At 38.1% G+C, this 24,993-nt stretch overlaps 2 protein-coding genes across 2 annotated transcripts; one reads left to right on the top strand and one right to left on the bottom strand.

Moving 5' to 3' along the window:
* The first annotated feature begins 10,028 nt into the window (after positions 1–10,028).
* Positions 10,029–18,316, top strand: LOC125049496 (evolutionarily conserved signaling intermediate in Toll pathway, mitochondrial). Its single transcript, XM_047648832.1, has 6 exons — positions 10,029–10,211; positions 16,375–16,782; positions 16,926–17,152; positions 17,241–17,448; positions 17,516–17,638; positions 18,020–18,316. The coding sequence occupies exons 2-6, from the start codon at positions 16,398–16,400 to the stop codon at positions 18,193–18,195; spliced, it is 1,119 nt and encodes a 372-aa protein (XP_047504788.1). The 5' UTR covers positions 10,029–10,211; positions 16,375–16,397; the 3' UTR covers positions 18,196–18,316.
* On the bottom strand, positions 18,227–19,855 carry LOC125049497 (TM2 domain-containing protein CG10795). Its single transcript, XM_047648833.1, has 4 exons — positions 19,448–19,855; positions 19,150–19,231; positions 18,913–19,078; positions 18,227–18,624 (listed from the first exon to the last, which is right to left on the bottom strand). The coding sequence occupies exons 1-4, from the start codon at positions 19,671–19,673 to the stop codon at positions 18,502–18,504; spliced, it is 597 nt and encodes a 198-aa protein (XP_047504789.1). The 5' UTR covers positions 19,674–19,855; the 3' UTR covers positions 18,227–18,501.
* Positions 19,856–24,993: the final 5,138 nt, after the last annotated feature.

Below are 24,993 nucleotides of genomic sequence, written 5' to 3'. Positions count from 1 at the left end.
ACAGGCATACACCGCCGTCCTCCGACACAGATAGTATGAAACGGTGTGCTTAAGACTCAGTATAGCACCATCTGTAGACAGCTTGGGTCGAAACCCAAACTGGTTATCGTGCAAATGTATATATTTATTTAACTGAGTATTAAGAAAACCGTCCAACACCCTAGCCATAATAGTCGCCAGCGATATAGGCCTGTAGTTTGAACCATCCGCCCAATCTCCTGTCTTGTTTTTTACAACCGGTATAACTAATGTTCGCATAAGATCATATGGTAGTTATGAATGACTTATACACAACGAGTATAGCATGGCTAATAACCTATATATATGAGAACCAGCGTACTGTATATGCTCGATGCTTAACCCATCATGACCAGGGGACTTTCCTCTTGACATAGAACTTATAACGCTTCTTACATGTTTGGCGCTAAATTGAGTATTAACCCTATCACCAATGGGTATAGCACCGAGTTCGTTTCGCGACGGTCTCAGCGAGGATGATATATAGAAGTTGTCTCGGAAAAAATCAGCAATTTCTTTCGAGTCACTTAACCCTCCGAAGCTGACTGGGAGTCCCGGCATCGGCGTCAGCCTCTTTGTTTCTTTCCAAAACGAAACGAAATCTTTTTTATCATGACAAGTGGCTAGTTTTTCCATTTTTATTAAATCTTGATGGTTTTGACACCATTTTAGTCGTGATTTAAATATTTTTCTGCTTTCACACATGTCATTATAAACCCTCCCTGATTCTGGTTTCCCATGAAGTAACCAAATCCTAAACCTCAGCCTCGCTTCCGCGTGCGCCGGCTTCACATGTTTGTTCCAACCTATAATATTTTGATTTCTATCATTAATTTTATTTTTATTAGGGTATTTCCGACTAGTCACGGCTGCCTCACTAAGAGAAATAACAATATTATTATATAATATATCAATTGCACCTTGATGATTAGGTCTGTCACAATAACAACCTGCGCAATCCGTAAATATCTCTGGAAAATCTATTGATTTTAACCTCTTGTTACATTCATTTTGATATAACAATATTTCTTCCTCGGATCTTTGACCCCAACGTACGTTATTGTTTACAGAGTTACTTTGTATAGAGGACAACTTTTTACTAATAATCTTAATATTAAAATGAAGTATAAGCGGGTAATGATCTGACCACAATACATCATACATAATATACACTTTTGATATTGAACGGCGGGCCGCGTCTGTCACTAAACAATGATCTAGCCACCTCCGCGATCCGTGAGTAGTATAACAAAAGTATAAGTGTCAGAGTGCGGTCCAAGCAACTCAACATCTATACATGACCACCTTTGATCATAACAATAATTTAAAAGTTCATTGTAAAATAACGAGTAAGGATGCGCATTAAAATCCCCTAGTATGTAAACAGATTCTATGCTATACTCATCAACAATAGCACTCACCACACTTAGACAGTCCGTAAACACTGGCAAGTTGTCCTGCGAGTCCGTAGGCATGTACACACACACTACGATTATGGGTCGATCACTCGTTATTATTTTAATTGCACAAACTCGAGAATTATTACTCGGTAACACTACCACATTATTGAACACACTCCTCCTCCACATCAGGGCCACCCCTCCATAGGGCCTCCCCCGCAGCATTCCCTCTGATGTGTCCATCGCTGATGTTCCCGTGTACCCGAAGTCCGCATCAATACTGCCAAGATATGAGATCTCGCTCGGTAGCAACCATGTTTCCTGAAGAGCTATGATGTCTGAGTGACGACATAAATCCCTGATACACTCTAAGGATCGTTTAATATTTTTACAATTAAATGTTGTCATTGCGTATACGCCGTTATCCATTGTTTACATTTACAAGGCCGGAATTCATATTTGTTTCATTTATAATATGGCGATTTTTTTCTTTTTTATAATGTACAAAGCGCCTAAAAATAATTCCTTTAGGCCAGAGTTTATCATCTAAAAATAATGACAAATTGTCCTCAGGTATCATAAACTTGTACGCTAAATGGTTGTTATGTCTTTTAATTGATATTTTTTTCAGCGATATATTCACTTGAGTTTTCTTGAGAACATAATCTATGATATCCGATTCAACCGTATCTTTATGTACATTGCTTATAAAAATAGGTATAAACCTTTCCGCCGCCTTGAAATTAACACCGTCACTGGCTTGACCCGTCATTCCTGCAAAACGTTGTTTACATTTTGATTTCGAACAATAATGATTTCGAGTTACTAATTTCTTCACTCGTAAATGCCGACACACAAATTTTTACTAACGACACTTCATCCATTATCGATATTTTATTTTGGATATACGATAATAGCTCATCCAAAACAATGTTGCAAAAGTTACATTTCACAACGTCCGTCATATTTGTAATAATGAAATTTACGTCGCTGCGATAGCTCCGTAACGAAAAACACAACACACCTCAATGCGCGCACGCGTGCGTTAATAATGGTATCCATTATTTTGGAGAACAAGGAGGTTACAGCTATTGGGCGATAGTTGGACGGATCAGAGCGATCGCCTTTTTTTGGGATCGGATGTATCGAAGCGGTCTTCCAGCACTTCGGGACAGTGCCAAGCGAGTACAGGTACCGGAAAGGGCGCGTTACGACCGGAGCCAACTCAGGAGCACAAGTACGCAGCACAATTGGGGGGATACCATCCGGCCCGCTCGACTTATGAATGTCCAAGGAAGATAGTGCTTTGCGGACAGCACGTTGCCGGAATGTGATTTCCGGCATCGAGGAATCACAACGTGGAATGGACGGTGTTGATCTTCCTCGGTCGTCCAAAGTCGAGTTGGACGCGAAGAGACAGCCCAAAAGGTCGGCCTTCTCCTTCGCAGTGTGGGCCAGAGAGCCATCCTCCCTGTGTAGTGGCGGAATGGAGGGCTGACAAAAATTCCCCTGGACAGCTTTGGCGAGGGACCAGAAGGCTCGAGTCCCTGAAAGGAGTTGGGCCAATCTCTCGCCAAATCTGGCAATGTGCTCTGACTTTGCCTTAGTGATTTCCCGTTTGAAGGACCTGGAGGCTGAGTTATATGCTGTTTTAAGTTCGCTGGTATTGGCATCACGAGATTTCGCCGCTTCCGCCCATGCCTTAAAGCATTCTCGCTTTTGACGCGAGGCCGCCTTGCAAGAACGTTTAAACCAGGGCTGAGACTTGCCACCGATCGGCACCGCAGAAAATGGAATAAAGAGCTCCATGCCCTGCAAAACCATTTCGGCGACGGAATCTGGAGCTTCCGGCGAAAAGCACATAGGCCCCCAAGGGTAGGACGCAAAGAAAGACCGCATCCCGTCCCAATCTGCTGACTTATAGTGCCAAATACGGCGACAACCCATAAAGCGGGGCCGTGAAGGGCGCGTATATGGCACAGTACTCCGGACCACACAATGATCTGATGAACCCAATGGCGGGTCAACAGAGACTTGATAGTTCTCCGGATGTGAAGTCAGCAGAAGGTCCAACAAAGAGGGTTTATGACCATCCACATCTGGTATTCGCGTAATCGCAGGGACCATTTGTGTCAGGTCGTAGGTAGGTATAGGTAAAGCAAAGTCGTGAAAGGATCTTCCCGCGTGATCAGTAGTTTCAGAGCCGAGCCAATCGGCATGGTGGGAGTTAAAATCGCCAAGTATCACGATTTCAGCGGTAGGAACCCTTTCGAGCAGGGAATCTGTAGCCATTTGAATACAGAGTACCTACGGTTTTATTTTGAATTATAAAATTGAGGTCATCTACATCTTTATTTTTAGCGGCCAAAATTGCTCGCTCACTTAACCATTTAGTATTTTTGTGGTTAGCAATGATATCCGGGAATACTTTGTTGATAAGCTTGTCTTTTGATGATACGAAATTGCAAAAATTTGGAGGAAATGAAATTAAACCGCTCGATTTGTCAACAGGAACACGGCCATTACCGATAGTGAGCAATTGCTTCGAGAAATCATCAGCAGATAGATCGTTCAACAATGCGACTCTCATATTTACAGACAGTTGAAGTTTCTTTACATATCGCCACAGATTTGATGCTTTGAGGCAAGCGTTTTATTTTGTCGGCAGTTCGGCAGCAGTAGATCTTGAAATGACTGGTAGTGTTTGCCGGAAATCGCCAGATAATAAAATCATTGCACCACCAAAACATCTCGAGTCATTGCGCAGATCTTTTAATGTTCGGTCTAGTGCTTCCAATGCGCGTTTGTGCGCCATTGTGCATTCGTCCCATATGATGATTTTTGATGCTACTAAAACTTTGGCCATTGCGGAGTGTTTCGAAATGTTACATGTCGGTTGTTCAGTAGTTTGAAGGTTTAATGGCAATTTTAACGCTGAGTGAGCCATACGGCATCCGTCTAACAATGTGGCAAAATCCAAAATCAATGACATGAGGAATGACTTCCCAGTTCCACCGGGGGCATCCAAAAAAAATAAGCCGCCATTTCCATCATCAATTGCATTAATCAGTGTATCATAGACTTCCCTCTGCTTAGGATTCAACAGAGGTACATTCGTTTGAACTGATTGGATTAGTTCATGTGGATCATATTCACGTTCACGTTCCAATTCTCTATTAAATGCGTCATTCATTCCGCGATCTGGCGCTGGCATTCCTAACCTAACTAACAAACTGCCGCACATGAGGTAACACATATCATCGATCAAGAGCTGGTTATGGATCTCCTCATTCACCTCAAGATCGAAATTTCTTGAGCTGACGCGAATTCGATGTAAAATATCTTCTGACATGTTATCTTTGTATTTGTTCCATAGATCACGTGGGTTCGATGGGAAGCATGTTGAAATGATGATAGCAAATAATGTGCGTATCTGACTTGGAGATGCAGAAATAATTGCCCAATGAGTATCGTTTTCAAGCAAATTTAGCTCTTGAAATGCTGCACAAAATGTGGGGCACACGATACCATTAACAGGTCGTAGTGATTCAAATGATGTTGGCCCTCGAACATGTACCAGCAACAACCGCAAATAGAAACATTCATCATTCTTCGGATGAACTGTGTAAATACGACCAAGAGCATCAGTAGAACGCATATCTGGATGACCAGGAACTGCATCGCCTTGCTTCCGACGTTGAAATTTCTTCGATGTAGCGTTCCAAGTGTAATAACGTGGCATTTCTGAGTAAAGCAAAGTTCGTGCGAACGGATCGCTTTGACAAATCTCAAAGAAACTGGTCAGTGTTGTCGCTGGAGGTGTTTCGGCACGTTGAGCAGCATTCGACGCTGTGAAATATACTCTCTGACCGTTCTCTAGATGCACCCCCAAATGTAAAACAGTGGGATGACGTTCGTGAATAGGGAATGAAAATATACGCCAAATTGCTTCATTGCAGTTCACATATCTACCAACTTGATAGCGCGTGATTTCATCGTTGGTATTGGATGTTTGGATACCAAAAACCGCCATGTCGCTCCCTTTCGTGACATATTTGCAAATTTATTTAATTGACTTGACCGAATTGCAATACTCAACATTACAATGTGCTTTAAATGTTTTGGAAAGAAGTGGCGAATATGGAACAATCCAACTGTTGTCAACTACGAAATCGTTTTCTTTCACTTTAGTTGTGATAGTTCTACCATTATCATCGGGCGATCGACGCTGATACAATGGATAACCATCGTTGCCTGTAATGGTCTCTGCCGTCAATTTTCGTGGATACCGTTTGGAACACTTGCCGTCGACCATGCACGGTGATTGTCGGTTGATAGTGCCACACGGTCCATGAATCATATTCGTGACTACAACATCATATAGGTCTGGATCGGTTTCAGGAGCAGGAATCTCCGCACATATGATGTCATATATTTGATCTGGCCGAATTCTTTCGATTAACCAAATCAGAATGTGAGCATGCGGTAGGCCTCGTTTTTGCCATTCGATTGAATACATCCAGCATCGAGTATTCCCAAAGACGTGTTGCTTAACAATGAAATTCATTAGTGACCGAATTTTTTGCCTGAAAACACGTGCGGTGATGTCGTCTCAATCACTTGATGTTTGTCCGGGAAGCAGCAATTGAAAAATTTCTATCCATTTCGGATTACATGTAAATGTAATGAATAGATCTGGCCGACCATAATGACGAACATATGTCATTGCATCTTGCGCATATTCATGCAAATGACGCGGGCTACCTATGTATGTCGCCGGTAAAATAGTCAATCGACCAACATTTTCTGAATCTCCTTCTGTGCTAATTGCATCGCGTAAATGGATATACTCTTCCGAACGCAATTTAGCTTGATTCAACCGAATGAAAGTCAGGCGCTCCGTTTCTATTTTAACGTACATGTCAACGCAATATTGTTGAAGCAGTCGACGAAATCGCAACAAATAATTGTCAGAATTTTCACGAATCATCAAACGATATGCGTAATAATTCATCGAACTAACCTTCTTGGTAGTTTCCTCACCTGAAACAAATGCAGTAAAAATTGTATTTTAGAACCCGTAAGGCGAATGCTACACGCTCGATAATTATCGTGATATTTATCGTGATATTTATCTTGTATTTTTTTAGTATACTACACACTCGATACGGATCGCGTCAGTACGACGGTAAATTTCATTGAGTACACTCGTACATTTCGTGTTACAATATGAGTAACAATATTAAGAAAGCTTGCGTTGCCATTATTATTATTATTATTATCAGTATATGCTGATATACATCAATATCCAAGACTTTGAATTGTAAACATTTTCCGCTGCAGCAACAGATCGTTTCAAATCTGTTATTTTTTAAATTATTTTCTGTAGTTTGCCTAGTTTGCATTTGAGGTGTCCCATATGGCCGATTTACACGTATTAAGTTGACTAAAAATTTACTAAATATTAACTTAATTTTAAGTAACTTAACCCGTGTAAACAGTGAATTTAGTAAGAAGTTGCAAGTTAAAATTTAGTTGCAACTAAACAAGGTAGAATAGAATTTTGTCTATTTTTCGGTTAAGTTGGTGGGCGTGGCTAATCACTTGACACGTTTGGACAGGCAAAATTTAGTTAAATTTAAGTGAAAAGCATAAGCTGGCGGAGTCATTGCAAAGCTATGCTTTTGCTTTCGGCGCTGGAAGCTCAAAAACATATCCAAAACTATTTGTCCGATATGCGTATACAACAATTAATGAACAGTAGTAGAACCCCTTCCCCAATGAATAATAGTAGCCGTTTTACTCCTTCGCCTTCTTCAAATACGTATTACGTTGAGTCCCCAGAACCTTCACAATCATGTATTGGAGCATACAATACAGTAAATCCCCAATCAGGAAGAGAAAATCCTATAATATTAGGTCCTTACATATGAAATTGGCGTTTTAGGTTTTGTCTACTTTGACCTCAAATATCTCCTCTTTGGTTAAGAATTCCAAATCAAAATTTGTACAGCTATTTACTCATGTAATTGTGCTTCGATGACCGTCATTCATTTGTTTTTTTCTTCTGTTTTTTTCTGTTTGCGTCACTCATTTTACAAAATGGAAAACTTAAAGTATTGCATTATTTACGAGTACGAGTTCCGCCGTGGCACTAGTGCTGCGGAAACGACTCGAAGGGTGAATGATGTGTATGGCGGTCATGTTGCAAAAGAAAACACAGTTCGTTTTTGGTTCAAACATTTTTGTTCTGGAAATTTCGACCTGCAGAACAAGCCCCGTGGACGGCCTGAGACCCAAGTTGATAATGAAGTATTGAAGGCTATTGTGGAAGCGGATCCATCGCAAACCACGTCCGAGTTAGCTGCAGGCTGCTGTGTTAGTGATAAAACTGTTTTAATTCACTTGAAGCAAATTGGGAAGATTAAAAAGCTTGAAAGATGGGTACCTCACGAATTGACTGAAGCAAACCGGCAAACGCGCGTCGACTGCTGCGTTACATTACTGAACCGGCACAATAATGAAGGTATTTTAAACCGAATCATTACCTGTGATGAAAAATGGATTCTTTACGATAATCGGAAGCGCTCAGCACAAAGGTTGGATCCTGGCCAGCCAGCCAAATCCTGCCTCAAGCGAAAATTAACCCCAAAAAAGTTACTTGTAAGCGTTTGGTGGACTAGTGCCGGTATTGTTCATTGCAGTTTTCTCAAATCTGGCCAGACTATTACGGCTGATGTCTATTGTCAGCAATTGCAAACCATGATGGAAAAGCTAGCGGCTAAACAACCTAGGCTGGTCAATCGCTCCACGCCACTGCTACTTCACGACAACGCTAGACCACACACTGCACAACAGACGGCTATCAAATTAGAAGAGCTTCAATTGGAATGTCTAAGACATCCTCCGTACTCCCCGGACCTTGCTCCAACAGATTACCATTTTTTTTCGAAATTTGGACAACTTCTTGCAAGGGAAAAAATTTAACTCTGATGGGGCAGTCCAAATCGCCTTCACAGATTTTATTGATTCCCGTCCGACTGTTTTTTTTAGTAAAGGGATCAATGAACTACCTATGAGATGGCAAAAGGGCATAGAAAACAATGGTTCATACTTTGATTAATTAAATATATTATATTTCAAAATATTCGACTTTTTGTTCCTCCCATACAAAACGCCAATTTCATATGTAAGGACCTAATATTTTGTTCTGTGGTCGTCCATCTTGAGCGAATAAATGAGTTTAACTAATTATTTAGTATTTTTACGTGTAAACGGTTACTTAAAATTAAGTCACTTGAAATTTAGTTAAGACTTGGCAACTTAATACGTGTAAATCAGCCTATACTTATAGGTAATGTTTCTAATACAAGTATGAATTCTCTATATTATTCCGCCTCCATATATGCGCGTCCTCTTCCATCGCTGGCAGAATAAATACTGACGCGATAAATATCGAGCAGAGACTAGACGCTCGATATTTATCGACGATAATTGATACGGATCGTGGATTTTTAGATTTCTAGAAATCCAGCGATCCGTATCACGGATCGTGATACGCATGTACTACGCATCGTAATTTTGGATCACGATCCAAATATCACGATAAATATCGAGCGTGTAGCATTCGCCTAATAGGTTAACGACTCTTACAGCTACTCTCTACTACATTAGAAATTACAACTTTTTTTGAGTACTAAAAGCAATCAGAATAAAATGTATATCAAGTTTAAATGAAAACAACAATATTGTCTTTACCATTCAATGGATTAATCATTTTGATATTAAAGTGATATCCATCGTCTCCTTGCCAAAACATCAGCGGGTATTGTAACGCGTCATATGAACGGTGTGTTTCATATATTCTTTGTAGTTGCCCAGTATTGCGTCGTGTAAGTACAATATCACGTGTTTCCAAGTTTTCACCAACAATCAGGATTGCAATTTCATCGATTGTTGGAGCATTAAATGTGCGTTCATGTGTTCCAACTGGTCTTTTATCTGCTCTGATCACAACTTTATATTCATCACTTGGTATGCGCTCTAAAGCAGTCTTGAACAGCCTGACCAATGCATGATGTTCATGAAGCATTTGCTGCAGATCTTGGAGAATTGCTCTTTTCGTAGCTATGTTGATCCCTTGACGCCTATCAAGTTGTTCTTCCATATTGCTCATGAACTTTATTTGCAAGAATTTATGCTGTGCATCTTCTATAGGTTGCAATGATCCAATGCGATGGCAAATGTGGCCTTGAATCTGTATAGTCAAAACCATAGTTATAGTTAGATTTACAAACACTTTTTTTTTTCAAATAATAACATGCCATTTTTATTTCAGAGACAAATACAGAAATCTAACAAACTACAATTCAGATTTTTTTTACAATGATAGAAAATAAAGTTTTTAACGTAAATTACCTTAAATGTCGGATTATATCCGTGTTCTTCGATAATTTCCGCCCCAAATGAAGTCATTTGGAAACAGACATTGTATTTTTGAGTTTTCGCTAGAAAATGTCGTGATTCTAGTGTTTTGCCATTTTGTGCCACTGGCACCTTGTAGTTTTGGTAGATCGCCATTTTTTAAAACGGTCACACTGGTCACAAAGTTCAAAAGGCTCGTTACCGGTCCGCGGAATCTTTAAAAATAAAACTGTATGAAGATTCATGAAATAAGAAATTATACTATTATTTCTCGAAATATTTGACTACTTTTTATCGGTACACATATGTTGAATATTTACGCTATTAAATGAACAATATACACAGGCGCTATAAAATACTGTACAACTGGTATCAGTGTGACCAGATTTAGTAGATTTCTACTTTTTTGGTAGATTTTGAGGTACTGTCAACAGAATTTAGTATGTAAAAATTATTTGGTATATTTTAGTAGAATTCACGCTTTTCAGTTATTCTAGTACTTTTTTTGGCATATCGAATAAAAGCGAGGTATTCCTCTTTCATCGATTGGATTATAACTATTTAATGTTCATTCTTTTCGTTACCATTCGTGCCGTGATCACAGAGTGTGATGTGGGAATACCTTTATTGAGAATTTATATAATCGAGTTTAAAATGAAACATAAATATACACAAGGATATCGCAATGAATAAGAGCAAGATCCCTTATTTAAAGTTGGTTATGTAAATCTACAATATTTTACGTTATTTTTCAAAGTGATCAGACCCTTATTCATAAAATTGAAACAGACATACAAAACATGATGAGTTCTTTAGGGATGTTTGCTTTAGGTTGACTGGTTCAGAATTACGTGGTCGATGTTAAAATAAAACTCCCTAATTACTTGTAGAGAAGAAGTGAAGATGGAATAGTGAATGATTGAATGATATTTATTTACAAAACTGTGTACAATTATACTTAAAAATTATCCTACACTTACAACTAATATTGACATGTGGTGCCAAGATGCGGAGCGTTGATTGGTTGCGCAGGTACCAGAGTAGGCGATAAAAATGCGGCGCGGCAAAAAGTTGGCCTTTTTCTGCACGCAGCCGCCGAAGCGTACGAACGTGTTCATCTCAGAACACTTCGGTATCGTAGCCTTACGATAACGCTAAAACTGTCCTTTTCAGGACATATTATTCTTGTTTCACGACGAAAACGTTTGACAACTGCCCTTGTCAGGGCAAATTACCGTGTCTTACGACACGATGAAACTGTTCTTTTCAGAACACACGACCGTATCTATTCTGATATGTTCTTCTCAGAACACATCACTGTTTCAATACGACACGTTAATCAATCACCTACAGGATTCCCCCTCTAGCGAAGCGTACCGGCAGGCGTATAACGCGGCCTCGGCGAGTTGTCCTTGTAGGTATTGAGTTGTTCCCAATGTCTTGTTGTTTCAGGTCGTTGTCATTTTGATGTTTCAGGTTGTTATCGTTTTGATGTTTCAGGTTGTTGTTGTCGTTTTGATGTTTCAGGCTATTTGATGGTTCATGTAGTTCGGTCGCACTTGATGTCATTTGCTTGTTGCAGGTACTCGGTATTGTATCAGTGGGCACATCTGGCTCGGCAATTGTGTAGGCGGGTTTGAGTCTGTCAATAGAGATCTTTGTTTCACGGTTAGGTAACTGCAGCGTGAATATCTTGCTGTCTCGTTTTAGCACGCGATAGGGACCGTCGTAGGGTGCTTGTAATGGCTTCTTTACGGCGTCTATGCGTACGAATACGTATTCACATGTCTGCAGGTCGCGATGTACGAATATATGTTTTGTGTTGCTGTGTGGTTGGTTAGGCATTGGTTGCAAGTTACGAATTGCGTCACGAAGCTGATCGATGTAGGCAGAGTCCATAATGATGTTATCGCGGGTCGTAGATAAGAAATCACCGGGTAAGCGTATGTTGCATCCGTAGGTAAGTTGGGCGGCGCTTACACCGGTGTCACTTCGCAAAGCGGCGCGTAATCCGAGTAGTACGGTTGGTAGCTCGTTAATCCAGCTTCTTGCGGTCTGTAGTCTTGCCTTCAATGCGGCTTTAAGAACACGGTGCCATCTTTCGATGATACCGTTACACTGTGCATGGTATGATGTTGTACGTGTTTTGTCAATTCCGAGTAAGTGAGAAAGAGATGCAAATACTCTGCTTTCGAATTGGCGTCCTTGGTCCGTTGTTATTGTAGCAGGGCAACCGAAACGGGAAATCCAACCTTCGTACACTGCTTTGGCGACGTCTTCGGCTGTTATTTCGCATAATGGGTATGCTTCGGGCCATCTCGTCGCTCTGTCGATCATTGTCACGAGGTATCGATGACCGGTGGCCGCGGTAGGTAGCGGACCAACGATATCGATGTGAACGTGTTCGAATCGTTCGGTTGGTGAAAAAATTGATAATGGACTTGTTGTGTGGCGTTGTATTTTGGCGCGCTGACACTGTAGGCATACTTTTGCCCACTTGCCGACATCTGCGTTCATTGAGGGCCAAAAGTAGCGTTGCGTAATTAATTTCCTCGTGGTCTTTATTCCAGGGTGGCTAACGTTATGTACTGCGTCGAATGCGGTACGTCGGTATTCTTCAGGTAGGTACGGACGTATGTATGAGGTTGAAGTTTCACAGAGTAATTTGATGTTTGACGCGGGCAGGTTTACTTCCTTGAAAGATAAGTTGCTCTGTAAGCCGAGTGCTTGAATTGTATCGCTATCGCGCTCTTGAGCTAATGCAAGTTGATTGTAGTCAATCGGCGATGGACACGTGATTGCGTCGATGCGTGATAATGCGTCTGCGGCTGCATTTTGAGACCCACTGATGTGTCGTATATCAGTGGTAAATTCGCTGATATATAGTAGCTGTCGGGTGCGTCTCGGTGATTCGCTGTTTGAATTTGATTTTGTGTAAGCGAATGTTAGCGGCTTGTGGTCCGTGAATATTATTATTTCACGTCCCTCGAACATTTTTCGGAAGTGTTTGACAGCCATATAGATGGCGAGTAGCTCTCGATCGTAAGTACTGTAGCGAGTCTGTGCGTCACTGAATTTCTTCGAGAAATAGCCGAGTGGTTGCCATGTGTTGTTTACAAATTGGTTGAGGGCGGCACCAGCTGTTTTGTCGCTCGCGTCGCTGAATATCGCAAGCGTCGCATGGTGAGACGGATGAGCGAGTAAAGCGGCGTTTTTTATGCTCTCTTTACATGCCTCGTAAGCTTGCGATGATTCAGCGGTCCATTCGATCTTAGTTTTGTCACGCTTCTTGATGTTATGCAGATAGGTATTTAGCGGCGCTTGTATGGAGGCGGCGTCTTTGACATTTTCGCGGTAAAAGTTTATCATACCGAGAAAACGTCGCAGTTCCTCTACGGTTTGTGGCTTTGGGAAATCTGTGATAGCCTGTACCTTCTCTTGGGGTGGCTGTATTCCTTCCGCCGTGACTAGATGACCGAGGAATTTGACAGTTGGCTGGCCGAAAACACATTTTGATGGGTTGATGGTAATGCCGTATTCTTCTAGTCGCTGTAATACGGTGCGTAGGTGTTTTCGGTGCTCTTCCTCGTCGATTGACGCTATCAGTAGATCATCAACGAAAGGGAATACGAAGTCGAGTTCGCGCAGTACTTCGTGAATAAAGCGTTGGAATGTCTGGCCGGCGTTCTTTAGGCCAGGACACATGCGCGGGAACTCGAAAAGGCCGAATGGTGTGATTATGGCGGTTTTCTCCACATCTTGCTCGCTGACTGGCAGTTGTTGGTAAGCGCGGTTGAGGTCGAGTGTGGAGAAAATTTTCTTTCCTGCGAGTTGATATGTGAAATCACGCATGCGTGGTATGGGATACCGATCGGGCTTGGTTATAGCGTTGAGCCTTCGGTAATCGCCACACACGCGTAACTCTCCACTCTTCTTAGGCACGACGTGAAGAGGTGATGCCCAAGGGCTTTTGCTTGGTCTGCATAACCCTTGATTTATCATGTTCTGAAATTCTTTCCTGACCATTTCGTAGCGATGCGGCGCAATGGGGCGTGGCCTGCAGTGTAGAGGCGGTCCATTTGTTTCAATGAAGTGTTCGACGGAATGTTTAGGACTAAGCTTCATTGAAGTGAGCCTAGTTGTGCCTGGGAAATCGGCTAGTATGCTGTGGTAATTTTGCCCAATGTCTATACTGCGAACTGTAGGTATGCCCGCAGTACTGAGTTGAGCGTTAGTTACCAGCTGTGTTTTCCCGTCGATCAATCGTCGGTTTTTTACGTCGACAATGAGGTGGTGGTACTGTAAGAAATCTGCTCCCAGGATTGGCTTAGACACATCGGCTACGACGAATTTCCATGTGTATGGTCTTCGAAGGTTAAGATCGAGTGTGAGTGACTTCTCTCCGTATGTAGGAATTACAGTATTGTTGGCGGCGTAGAGTTGAAATGGCAGTGGTTTTTCGCGTGAGCCTTTTTTCTTTGGTAGCACGGAGATATTGGCTCCTGTGTCGACCAAAAATGTAAGTTTCGTTACCCTGTCGGTAACGAAAAGGCGGTGTGATGATTCGGTAACGCCAGTTCCCGCCGCGGCCAGCGTTACTTTTAGTTTTCCGACTGGTTAATGGGCTTGAAACTACACGGCGGTGCGCATTTCTTCGCGTCCATACCGTAGCGATGATGGTAGTAGCAGTACGGCATCGGAGATTTTTTTCGGCTTCGGTCTTCCATCTGCGACTCTCGTCGGTTTTCGCTGTGATGTGGAGATGCGTTCCGCGAGCGTGATAGGTAACGGTGGCGAGAGCGACTGTTGCGGTAATTGTCGCGAGGTTGTGCTCGTAGCTCAGCCACTTCCAAAGACAACCTTCTTATTTCACCGATGAGGGTGTCAATGGTTGGCTGTTGCGGATGAGGTGGCGGTGGCGATGGTACAGATGCGAAAGGCGTTGCGACGGCAGCGATGTGTTGCGACGGCGTGTGGACTTCCATCATTTTGTCCGCGAGCAAGGTAAGGTCGTCAAGCGTCGTTTTGATTTTAAACGCTTCGCTGACAGCTAGCACGGAACGAATGTGTGGCGGCAGATGCTCAAGCCACATCATTTTGATGGTGCTCTCGGGAAATTTATCCTTGTTAAGCTGCTTCATTTGCCTCATCAGCTGGCTGGGTTTCTGGTCTCCGAGCTCGACTTGCGACAGTAGCTTCTTCGTTTGTGCGCTGTTAGACTCTTCGTATAGCGATATTAAACGGTCTTTAATTGCGTTGTAGTAATCTGCTTCCGGCGGCGAGCAAATGAGATCAGCGATGTTTTGTATATCTTGCTTTTCAAGCTGTGCGATGACCATCTGGGCGAGCTGGGCCTGGCTTCGTTTTAAATCGGCGGTTGCTGCTTCGAAACTGCAAAACCAGAGGAGCGGCTGGTCACGCCAGAATGGTGGCACGCGGAGCGACAGTGAAATACCGGAGACTTCTTGGCTCGACGGTGTTGATGAAGTTAGACGCTCTGCACCGGAATTTTCTGTTGTCGACATCTTCAATTTTCTTGTTGTTCTCCTCGGGCTTGTTCTTCTCGGGGTTGCTCTTCTCGGGCTTGTTCTTCTCGGGGTTGTTCTTCTCGGGGTCACCACTTTAGGGATGTTGCTTGAGGTTGACTGGTTCAGAATTACGTGGTCGATGTTAAAATAAAACTCCCTAATTACTTGTAGAGAAGAAGTGAAGATGGAATAGTGAATGATTGAATGATATTTATTTACAAAACTGTGTACAATTATACTTAAAAATTATCCTACACTTACAACTAATATTGACATGTGGTGCCAAGATGCGGAGCGTTGATTGGTTGCGCAGGTACCAGAGTAGGCGATAAAAATGCGGCGCGGCAAAAAGTTGGCCTTTTTCTGCACGCAGCCGCCGAAGCGTACGAACGTGTTCATCTCAGAACACTTCGGTATCGTAGCCTTACGATAACGCTAAAACTGTCCTTTTCAGGACATATTATTCTTGTTTCACGACGAAAACGTTTGACAACTGCCCTTGTCAGGGCAAATTACCGTGTCTTACGACACGATGAAACTGTTCTTTTCAGAACACACGACCGTATCTATTCTGATATGTTCTTCTCAGAACACATCACTGTTTCAATACGACACGTTAATCAATCACCTACAGTTCCATTTTGAGTTGCTTTATGAAGATAAATTATATAAAAACTACTCCGCTGCAATCAATAGATCTGACAGAAGTATGTTCAAGTTAATGGACTCAAAATTGCTTTATGACAATGTTACCCAACATAAAGACTGTTTTGTTTAATTATATTTTTATTATGAATTTAATTTTAAAAAAAACTTGGTTTCTTTTAAATTAAATTCTTATTTTTATTATTCTATCGTTTTATCAAGAAAACATTCATGTTTTACGTTGTAACACAACAGCAAAAAAAACATAATAGATTTTCTCGTTCCTTTCGGTAGAATTCAGTAGTTTTTAACCTCCACAAGCAGTAGATTCGTCAATTAAAATCTGGTCACACTGACTGGTATTTAAAATTTATAACCTAAAATGGCCACCAATATTTTCAGAAGTTTTTTAAGGCCTAGAATAAAGGCCTCATTTTTCAAAAGATATGAAAGTTCCGAAAAACGAGTGGCTATTCACGACCCTTTTTCTAATAAGCCAGAAAAAAATAAAGAGTCATATTTGCAAGTTATTAAGTTTTTCGAAGGTCGTGATCAAAGAAGACGGGGTCACGTAGAATTTATTTACGCTGCCCTTGGCCGGATGAAAGAATTTGGTGTTAATAATGATCTTGAAGCGTATAAAGCTTTAGTAGATGTCTTACCCAAAGGAAAATTGGTTCCAACAAATATATTTCAAGCAGAATTCTTGCACTACCCAAAACACCAACAATGTGCAGTAGATCTATTGGAACAGATGGAAAATAATGGTTTGTAGAATAATTTCCTTATTGATGCTATTAGTATTTTATATACTACTAAATTATTTATTTTTATGGTGAAAATATATAGGGATTTTATTTTTGTTAATAGTACATTATATTCTTTTAAATAAAAACTTGTAACATTTCAGGTGTAATGCCTGATATTGAAATGGAACAAATGCTACTAAATACATTTGGTAGAAGAGGTATACCTCTTAGAAAATATTGGAGGATGATGTATTGGATGCCAAAATTTAAAAATCTGAGTCCCTGGTACCTCCCTGATAAAATGCCAGATGATACCTTAGAACTAGCAAAACTTGCTATTCAGAGAATAACATCAGTAGATCCTGACACTAATATTAATGTTTGGCAGGTGATTTATTCAATTACAAATTTCATAATACTTCTGTTTTATGTAAAATATAGTATTTGTTTATGTACTTTAACTGAAATTTTATTAGACAGAAGAGATAGAGGTTGCGCTAGACAAGACTTGGATAGTAAGTGGTCAGAGTCGAATACAGAAGTTGCTCTTAGCTGAACAACCAATCGAAGAACCGCTTGTGATTAAAGGCCCCTATTATGTATACTTGAGAGATCAAAGTGTTACTTATTTCACTCTTCTAGGTAAAATAAGACCTGAACCAAAAGATGACATTGATTGGGACGGTAAGTGTCAATTGTTATGTATGTAAAATATTTTTATGTAACTTATATTTTTATTTATTACTTTCAGATGTTTCTAAAATTGAAAAACCCTCTGGAATACCTGGCTTTATTGGCAAGACTACTTTACCTTCAATAAAATGTACAGTACATGAACAAGATGATGGAACAATTTTAGCTATTTGTGCTACAGGTATTTATTTAATTCAAATAAGTGTTAATGTAGTATAAAGATTTGTTTCAAGCCTTTGCATCTTATACACTATACAGCTTGTATGTTTTTAAACCAGTTAAATTATAATTGAAATCGTAAAAGTTTAATTAAAACACAAAGTCCATTATATGAATATTTACATTAACATTATTATAAACAACAGTGTTAATTCCTAAATTAACATTATGACTATAAAAGACGTGCAATGTACTATGTATTTTCATCACAGTGTAAACATAATTTGATATAGTTACGGTACTGTTGTTGAAATTAATAAAAGGTATTAAGACTTCATTTTAAGAATAAGGTTTGTGTACCAAAACAAATAAGGCAATTAACTTACTCTTCAATATATTGCAGGTACTTCATCAAGAGATTCATTACTTTCCTGGATAAGGTTACTAGAAAAACATGATAATCCCTTACTCGCTAATATACCTGTTATATTCACTTTACTGGCCCCACCATCGGATATCTCCCTCCAGGAGACCCAACCGGCATTACAAGAAGAAGACAATATAGAACGAGCAGGATAATAGTTAAACTTGTAGTGATTTAAAAATACCATCAATTACCTAAAGATTTATTTACACTTTATACATTATAAATAACATTTAAGTTAAAACTGCATAGAATTATAGTACAAGTTACAAAGTTTTAAGATTTTTCAATTTATCATTTAAGTACTGTCTAGTTTAAAAACTATTAGATGTAATTGAAACTAACTAAGGACAGGAAGATCCTTTTTTGAGATAGCACAATAACAATATTATGTGAACAATTATTCACTGTTAAGTCCAATCATACTCTTCATCAACCTCAAAAGAGATTGTACCCCACTGTCAAGTAATATTGTGCCAGTCTGTTTGTGGTAGAAGATATGTATCATTATCACTTCTGATTACATTAACACCAGCTCCATAGTAGGGTATAACATAAGCAGAACCATCAGATGGCCCAACCACCTGCAATATGAAGAAAGGAATGGAATAATTATGAACTATTAGTATGTTTGCCAAAATATATAATATAATGTACACTTATGACTTGTCAGTAAAGAAATACATTATTAATGCTTCTAATTTTACATTTACTGCTAGTTCTCAAATCAAGGAAGTAGAACGGGAGAGAAGAACAGGCAATAAACTCTCCGCCACTCTTTTTAATCGCCATTTTTTTTTTGTTGTGAGTTTCAAATGTCTGTTAATTACACTATAACACAAATTGGGGCAAACAATATAAAATAGATTTACCTGTGCTGCTATAAGTATAATATCTAGTAGTTGGCCTAAAAACATGAACCCAAGAGTACACAGTTTTGCCAGTCCTATGCCAGGATATCCTAAATAAAAGCGGTCTAATCCAAACATCCCTAGAAAAACAGACAGCAACAAGGCTATTTCCAAAGAGTATCCATTCCTGAAAATTCAAAACTCATTTATTTCTATAATCTTTCATTTAACAAATAATTGTGAAGTTAATCTACTCACGTCCATTTGCATGGCATTTTCCTAGTGAACGTTGAATTATTAGTTTCATTACAAATTATTCCATCAGCAGCGATACATCGAACTGAAACAAAAAATACACATTATGTAACATCTAGGTCTTTATTAAACATATTACAAACATATTTATTATTTCTTGAATGTAAGATGGTAAAGGATCTATTAATATTCTGATGTATTGTTGAACGAGAGCTGATAAAGAATGCTATGAACAACTTTTGTAGATCAGCTATGTACTATACAACTTAAGGCTGATAATATATGCTAATAGTATAAATACCATCTGCTTCTCCTTCAGATGGCACGACAGTGCCTTTGGTACAACCTCGAAGTTGCTGAGTATCAGGGTCAATGTGGTTAAATGTGGGATCAGGGCATATGAATTGCCCTAAGCGTAGTGTACTACAGTCAACAACTACATTTTTATCTTCTTTAACTTCATCTGAAGCTGTTACATGAAATGTAAGTCTGAGACACCATAAAATAAACAGAATCGAGCGAAGCATATTTTGTTTATTTCATTCTTTAATGCACTGCACTTTTCATAAGTAACTTTTAAGAACAATGGTATTTAATTGTTGTATAAATATTTAATGATATTAAACAATCAATACAAAATATATTATATCAATTATATAAATATATTGATTGAATACAAGTATATTTTAGAGTTATAATTTTGAGCTGAAATGAATCATAAAATTAAAACACTTCTATTTATTTTAAAACAATTAATATCACAGATTAAATAGTGGTAAAATATATTTAGATTCACCATTTGTCAAGTGTCAACTGTAAATTGTAATGGATGTTATTTATCAAACCGTAAAGACTAGGTACATGATATAGTCTGTAGTGGGTAGCCCTAGCCGCTAAGCGACTACAAATAAAACACAAAATGTATTTTATTATTAAAAATGTTTAAGTCGTAGTATGAGATTACGTTCAACTTTAAAGTCCTTGAAAATAAACAAGATTCTGCACGCCGCCATTGATTGATAAGACCACTATTTAATGATATAGATATTGTAACCATTATTATATTATAAACCTAATTATTCGAAAACACCCCGACTGATTTTGATATTTTTTGTTTGATTAGATATTTTATATACCTACTTACTACCTACTAACCTTAATTTGATAATGGAAAACATAAAATGTTCATGTAGGTACATCAGCATCATACATACCATATCGATCCAGGTCTTGCAATACGTCCTTTTAGAAGATTAAAGGGTAAAGATATTTATATCATAAATGGTACACAAGGGATGTTATTAAAAGAATTAAACAAAAAGCCTAGGGAGTCAAGAAACTAATTTCATTGAGAATTCTACTAAGTCTATTGAATCAAATGTAGTAGAAGACCCCAAGTCATAATGAAGTTTTATGAATGGTAGCAGAGTCAATAGAGAGCCATCGGGTATTATTGAGAACACAAATGTATTACCCCCTGATGGGAGTGTTAAAGCATTTGCCCAGTATTTTAGTTGTCTATGGCGTTCAAAAGCCAAAGTTTTACCGCAGCTATGGCCGAAGCAAGTTTTCATGTTGGGAGATTACAGTTGAGGGATATACAGGAGGCACACAGCGACTTAAGCCAAAAAAAGGCAGCAGGCCCGGATGGTATACCGCAATATATATTACGATTGTGGCGCTGTATCTACTTGCTGATCCACTGCCCCACATATATAACCTGTGTCTCAAAGCAGCTGGGTAATTCCGATTCCCAAAGAAAGACGCCCTGATAAAGCAGAACATCAGACAGATAGGTGTATTATAATGTACAGCGAAGGTATTGGAAGCGGCATACTCAAGAGAGTTTCCAACTCTCAGCAGGAAGAATTTTAGCCCAGTAGTGGTCAGTGGAAAACAGGTGGATGCTGTCTACTTCGACGTAAAAAAGCATTTGATTTGGTTGACAATGACTGCTTTTGCAAAAGTTATATATATATAGATAAAACTTAAACTAGTATAAAACTTTATTAATTTATTTAGAAATACTTACAGCTTAACTCTTATACAAAGTAAATTTTACATCTAATCGCCAATTAAAAGGTTTACCTACAGACTAAACAATAATATGTACAGAGAGAGTATTTGTGTGTGCTTTATATTATGTAACTGAAATAACTTGTTCCCATCTTTTCGAACTGATACCATTTAATGTTCCTGCCAGATCTCTGCGCTCAGAACTTTTAACCTTCCGACTCCCAGAACCAACATTGGGTTCCGTGAGCCTCTTCACAGGATGTGTTCCACCTTGGATTCCATCACTAACATCGACCCTTTTTCGCACTCCTCTACTGCTTCATTTAAGAATAAGTTAAAACTCTTATTATCTTAAGCTTTGTGTCGTCCTTGTTTTTTTTTTGTTTTTTTGTTTCTGTAGCTGCTAGTTTAGTGTCAAATTTTGCTGTCATGTTTTGTCTTGTCTTACTTTGTATTGTATTTTTTATTAGTGAAACTTTTTTCGAGGATATGTCCAATATGTCTATTTATTTTATGTTTACATTTATTTTTATTTTTTCTATATAGTGATGTATCTGTTTAGTTTCCAATAAATAAATAAATAAATAAACTGAAATGAATCGGCTTGATTTAGTGACATGTCTGATAGTGTTCTAAGTATATATTTGTTGGTTGGTTGTATGGTTGCCTGGAAGACATCGATTGTTAGCGATAAGGCAGCCAGTTGGCTTATATCTTCTGTAACCTGCTTTTTATTTTTGTTATGTAATGTAATAAAGTATAAATAATTAAATAAAAAAAAGGGTGCGTGTACTTATGTACGCGCGTAAGAAGTTATACTTTGGCATTATTAAAAATAGTTTTTGATTGCATGCAAATAATTAATTACAATTAAATAATCAGGAAAAGGAGTCATTATAGTCAATAAAGTTCAGTTTACATTTGAAAAATTAAATAAATAAATAATTATTATTATTCTCTTACATTAAGTGTAACATAAATTCTATTATTATTCGAATGTTGTTTTTAAATTATTTCCAATGCCGTAGCATCTTCCGTGGACAACTTCATTCTGTTAATTTTGTGTAACGGTGCGCGCGCATCATAAAATTTCACTCTCACCAATTTTTCATAACGTGCCTAAAGAAGTATAATTTCAATAAATACATTTTTTAAAGAGTTGCGAGCGGAATTGAATATATCTAGTGTTGAAAGTCGATGTATAATGCATTTAGCCAATTAAATAATGAATGTTTAGAGTAGTTATGAAATGTGGGAGTGACTGAGATCAGTGGGATATTTCTAGTCCTTTTCGGAGGATAGAGGAGTAGGTATATCATATAGGAACATTACGTCCGAAAGTTGACGCCTTTCCTCTAAGGTGAAGAAGGACCACGATTCCCGATAATCCCGGCCATGGGTGGATCGTGAATTTGTGTGGCTCTGGGCTATTACGTGGAAGACCCCCGTAAGAGACGCACACGCGAAAAAATACACCGACCGAAAACAAACGACGGGATATGATCCCGGAAGATGTGGGCGTAAAATAATAAATTTTTACGTTTAGAATCCTACAAAATTGCGGAGTACACACAACTCCTAATTTTGACCCTTCTACGGTTAACCCCTATTATTTATTATTGTAAATAGTTATTTTTATTGAGCTAAAACAATGTTTCTTAGAAATATTATACATGGCAAAACAACGTTTGTCGGGTCAGGTAGTAAATCAATAAAACATTGTATAGGCAAATCGGGTGACGTTCTCGTATCAGAAAATCACGACCAACTCTCAAAAACCGTCGCACATAAGTCGATAAACTTTTCTCCGTCAAACTTTATTCATTGACAGTAATATAAAGAAAATAACAGTTAAACAATTTAATTTAAAAAAAAACGATTAAAAATGAACACTTGAATAGTTCGTGAGTTCTCGAATTGATTGAGAGTACTTATAACTCGCGCTCCACTCCACAGATTTATATAATTGCAATTTTCATGAGAGCAAGCGTACAGAGTAAAAATGTTTGAAGTAGTGGTATTTCTATAGTTTATTAAGATACTATTTAAAATTAAACTGCCCTGCTTATGCGCGCTATGAAATCTTGCGCGTATGTATGTATGACATATGACATAGCTCTCAATGTCAATAAATCAGCGAAGCAGTGTTGGCCTAGTAATTACGAGTCTGTCACTACTGAGGTCGTAAGTTCGATTCACGGCTATGACCAACAGACTTTCTAAGTGCGCATTCAACGCCTGCTCGAACGGTGAAGGAAAATATCGTGAGGAGACCGGCATGCCTTACGACACATAAAAAGTCGACGGCGTGTGTCAGTCACATAAGGCCTACTTTAGTCTAGTCGACAAGTTGAAAATGGAACAAAATAGAGATACTGCTCTTAAAATTATGTGCGATAGCTCATTGGATCCGGAATGACGTCTAGAAAAATGTGCTAAAAGCGTGTATTAGCACATAAAAAATTGCAAAAATTATAGACAATTAAAGATGAAAAAAAAATGGCATTTAGTTTTTTGCCAATATTTAATAAACTATTAATATTTAAGAAAGTTCAAATAAAGATTCTGAAGCTCCCGGAACTCTATCTCCATTATTTATAATGTTAATTTAACGCTGAAAATAGGTCTGCGGGTGACATTTTTAGGATTCGCGCGTGGCGTCAAAAGTGACTACGGCACATTAATTAATTTATTTCAGGTATTGAATTTTTTTTTTTAATTTGAAAAAATTATGGTGTGTTCTGAACACTATAATTAATTTATTCCCGTTGAAAATTTTACTTAAAGTTAATTTTTCAACAAGTTAAATAATTGTTAACTCACGAAATTTTCTCGAACGACCGTCTTAATTGTAAGTGAAAAAAAATGTTTAAATAATGGTCGTAAAAATATTTCGCTTCGTAGAGCCTTTCTTACATACATACTTAACAAGATCGTGCCATAAAAGTTAAAAAAATATTTATACTTTGTTTATAACAATTTTTTTACTTAAACAAAAACTTAAAAATCCATGTAATGTTGTTAAAAATTTTTTTTTCTAAATCATCATATAATTGTTTTTTTATTAATACAAGATATTTAATGATTTGCAAAAAAAAAAATTCCCCCCATTTGTTGATAAATTTTTTTTAAACAAATTGATTAAATCAATATTTAAAAAAAAAAAATTTTAACACAACTTTATTACATTAAAAATTTTATGATTTAAAAAAAAAATTTTCCTTAATAACAATTTTTAATTGTTTATAATCGTTTTTTTTAATTTTCTATTGTTTAAATAATTAGTTAAGAATTTTTTTTTTCTATAAATCATAATTGACAGTCCTCTATAAAGTAACAGAAAAACAAATTTTTTTAATCAACAATTCTATTGTTTATTAACTTACCAAGTTGTTATAAACAAATATTCAACTTTTTTTAATTTTTTTTCTAAAACTTCTAAAATTAACAAAATCAACCATATATAAATTTTTAATGTAATAAAGTTGTGTTGTTATTTTCAGCGTTAAATTAAAATTATAAATAATGGAGATAGAGTTCCGGGAGCGAGAAGTTTTTTATTGGAAATTTCCTCCTCTTTCAGAATCTTTATTTGAAATTTCTTAAATATTAATAGTTTATTAAATATTGGCAAAAAACTAAATGCCATTTTTTTTTCATCTTTAATTGTCTATAACTTTTGCAATTTTTTATGTGCTAATACACGCTTTTAGCACATTTTTCTAGACGTCATTCCGGATCCAATGAGCTATCGCACATAATTTTAAGAGCAGTATCTCTATTTTGTTCCATTTTCAACTTGTCGACTATACTACTTGTCTATTAAGCATA

This window comes from Pieris napi, chromosome 5, assembly GCF_905475465.1.
Source record: "Pieris napi chromosome 5, ilPieNapi1.2, whole genome shotgun sequence".
In the NCBI taxonomy this organism is placed as follows: domain Eukaryota; kingdom Metazoa; phylum Arthropoda; class Insecta; order Lepidoptera; family Pieridae; genus Pieris; species Pieris napi.
The sequence above is the reverse complement of the archived record's forward strand: the minus strand, read 5'-3'. Positions and strand labels throughout refer to the sequence as shown.

Excerpts from the sequence above, each read along its gene's own strand:
- LOC125049496 (XM_047648832.1), top strand. The coding sequence starts at position 16,398 with ATGGCCACCAATATTTTCAGAAGTTTTTTAAGGCCTAGAATAAAGGCC. Across the intron at positions 16,783-16,925 it reads GGAACAGATGGAAAATAATG|GTGTAATGCCTGATATTGAA; the intron begins GTTTGTAGAATA and ends GTAACATTTCAG. Across the intron at positions 17,449-17,515 it reads AGATGACATTGATTGGGACG|ATGTTTCTAAAATTGAAAAA; the intron begins GTAAGTGTCAAT and ends TATTACTTTCAG.
- LOC125049497 (XM_047648833.1), bottom strand. The coding sequence starts at position 19,673 with ATGCTTCGCTCGATTCTGTTTATTTTATGGTGTCTCAGACTTACATTT. Across the intron at positions 19,232-19,447 it reads ATCTGAAGGAGAAGCAGATG|TTCGATGTATCGCTGCTGAT; the intron begins GTATTTATACTA and ends TTTTTGTTTCAG. Across the intron at positions 19,079-19,149 it reads AAAATGCCATGCAAATGGAC|GAATGGATACTCTTTGGAAA; the intron begins GTGAGTAGATTA and ends TTGAATTTTCAG.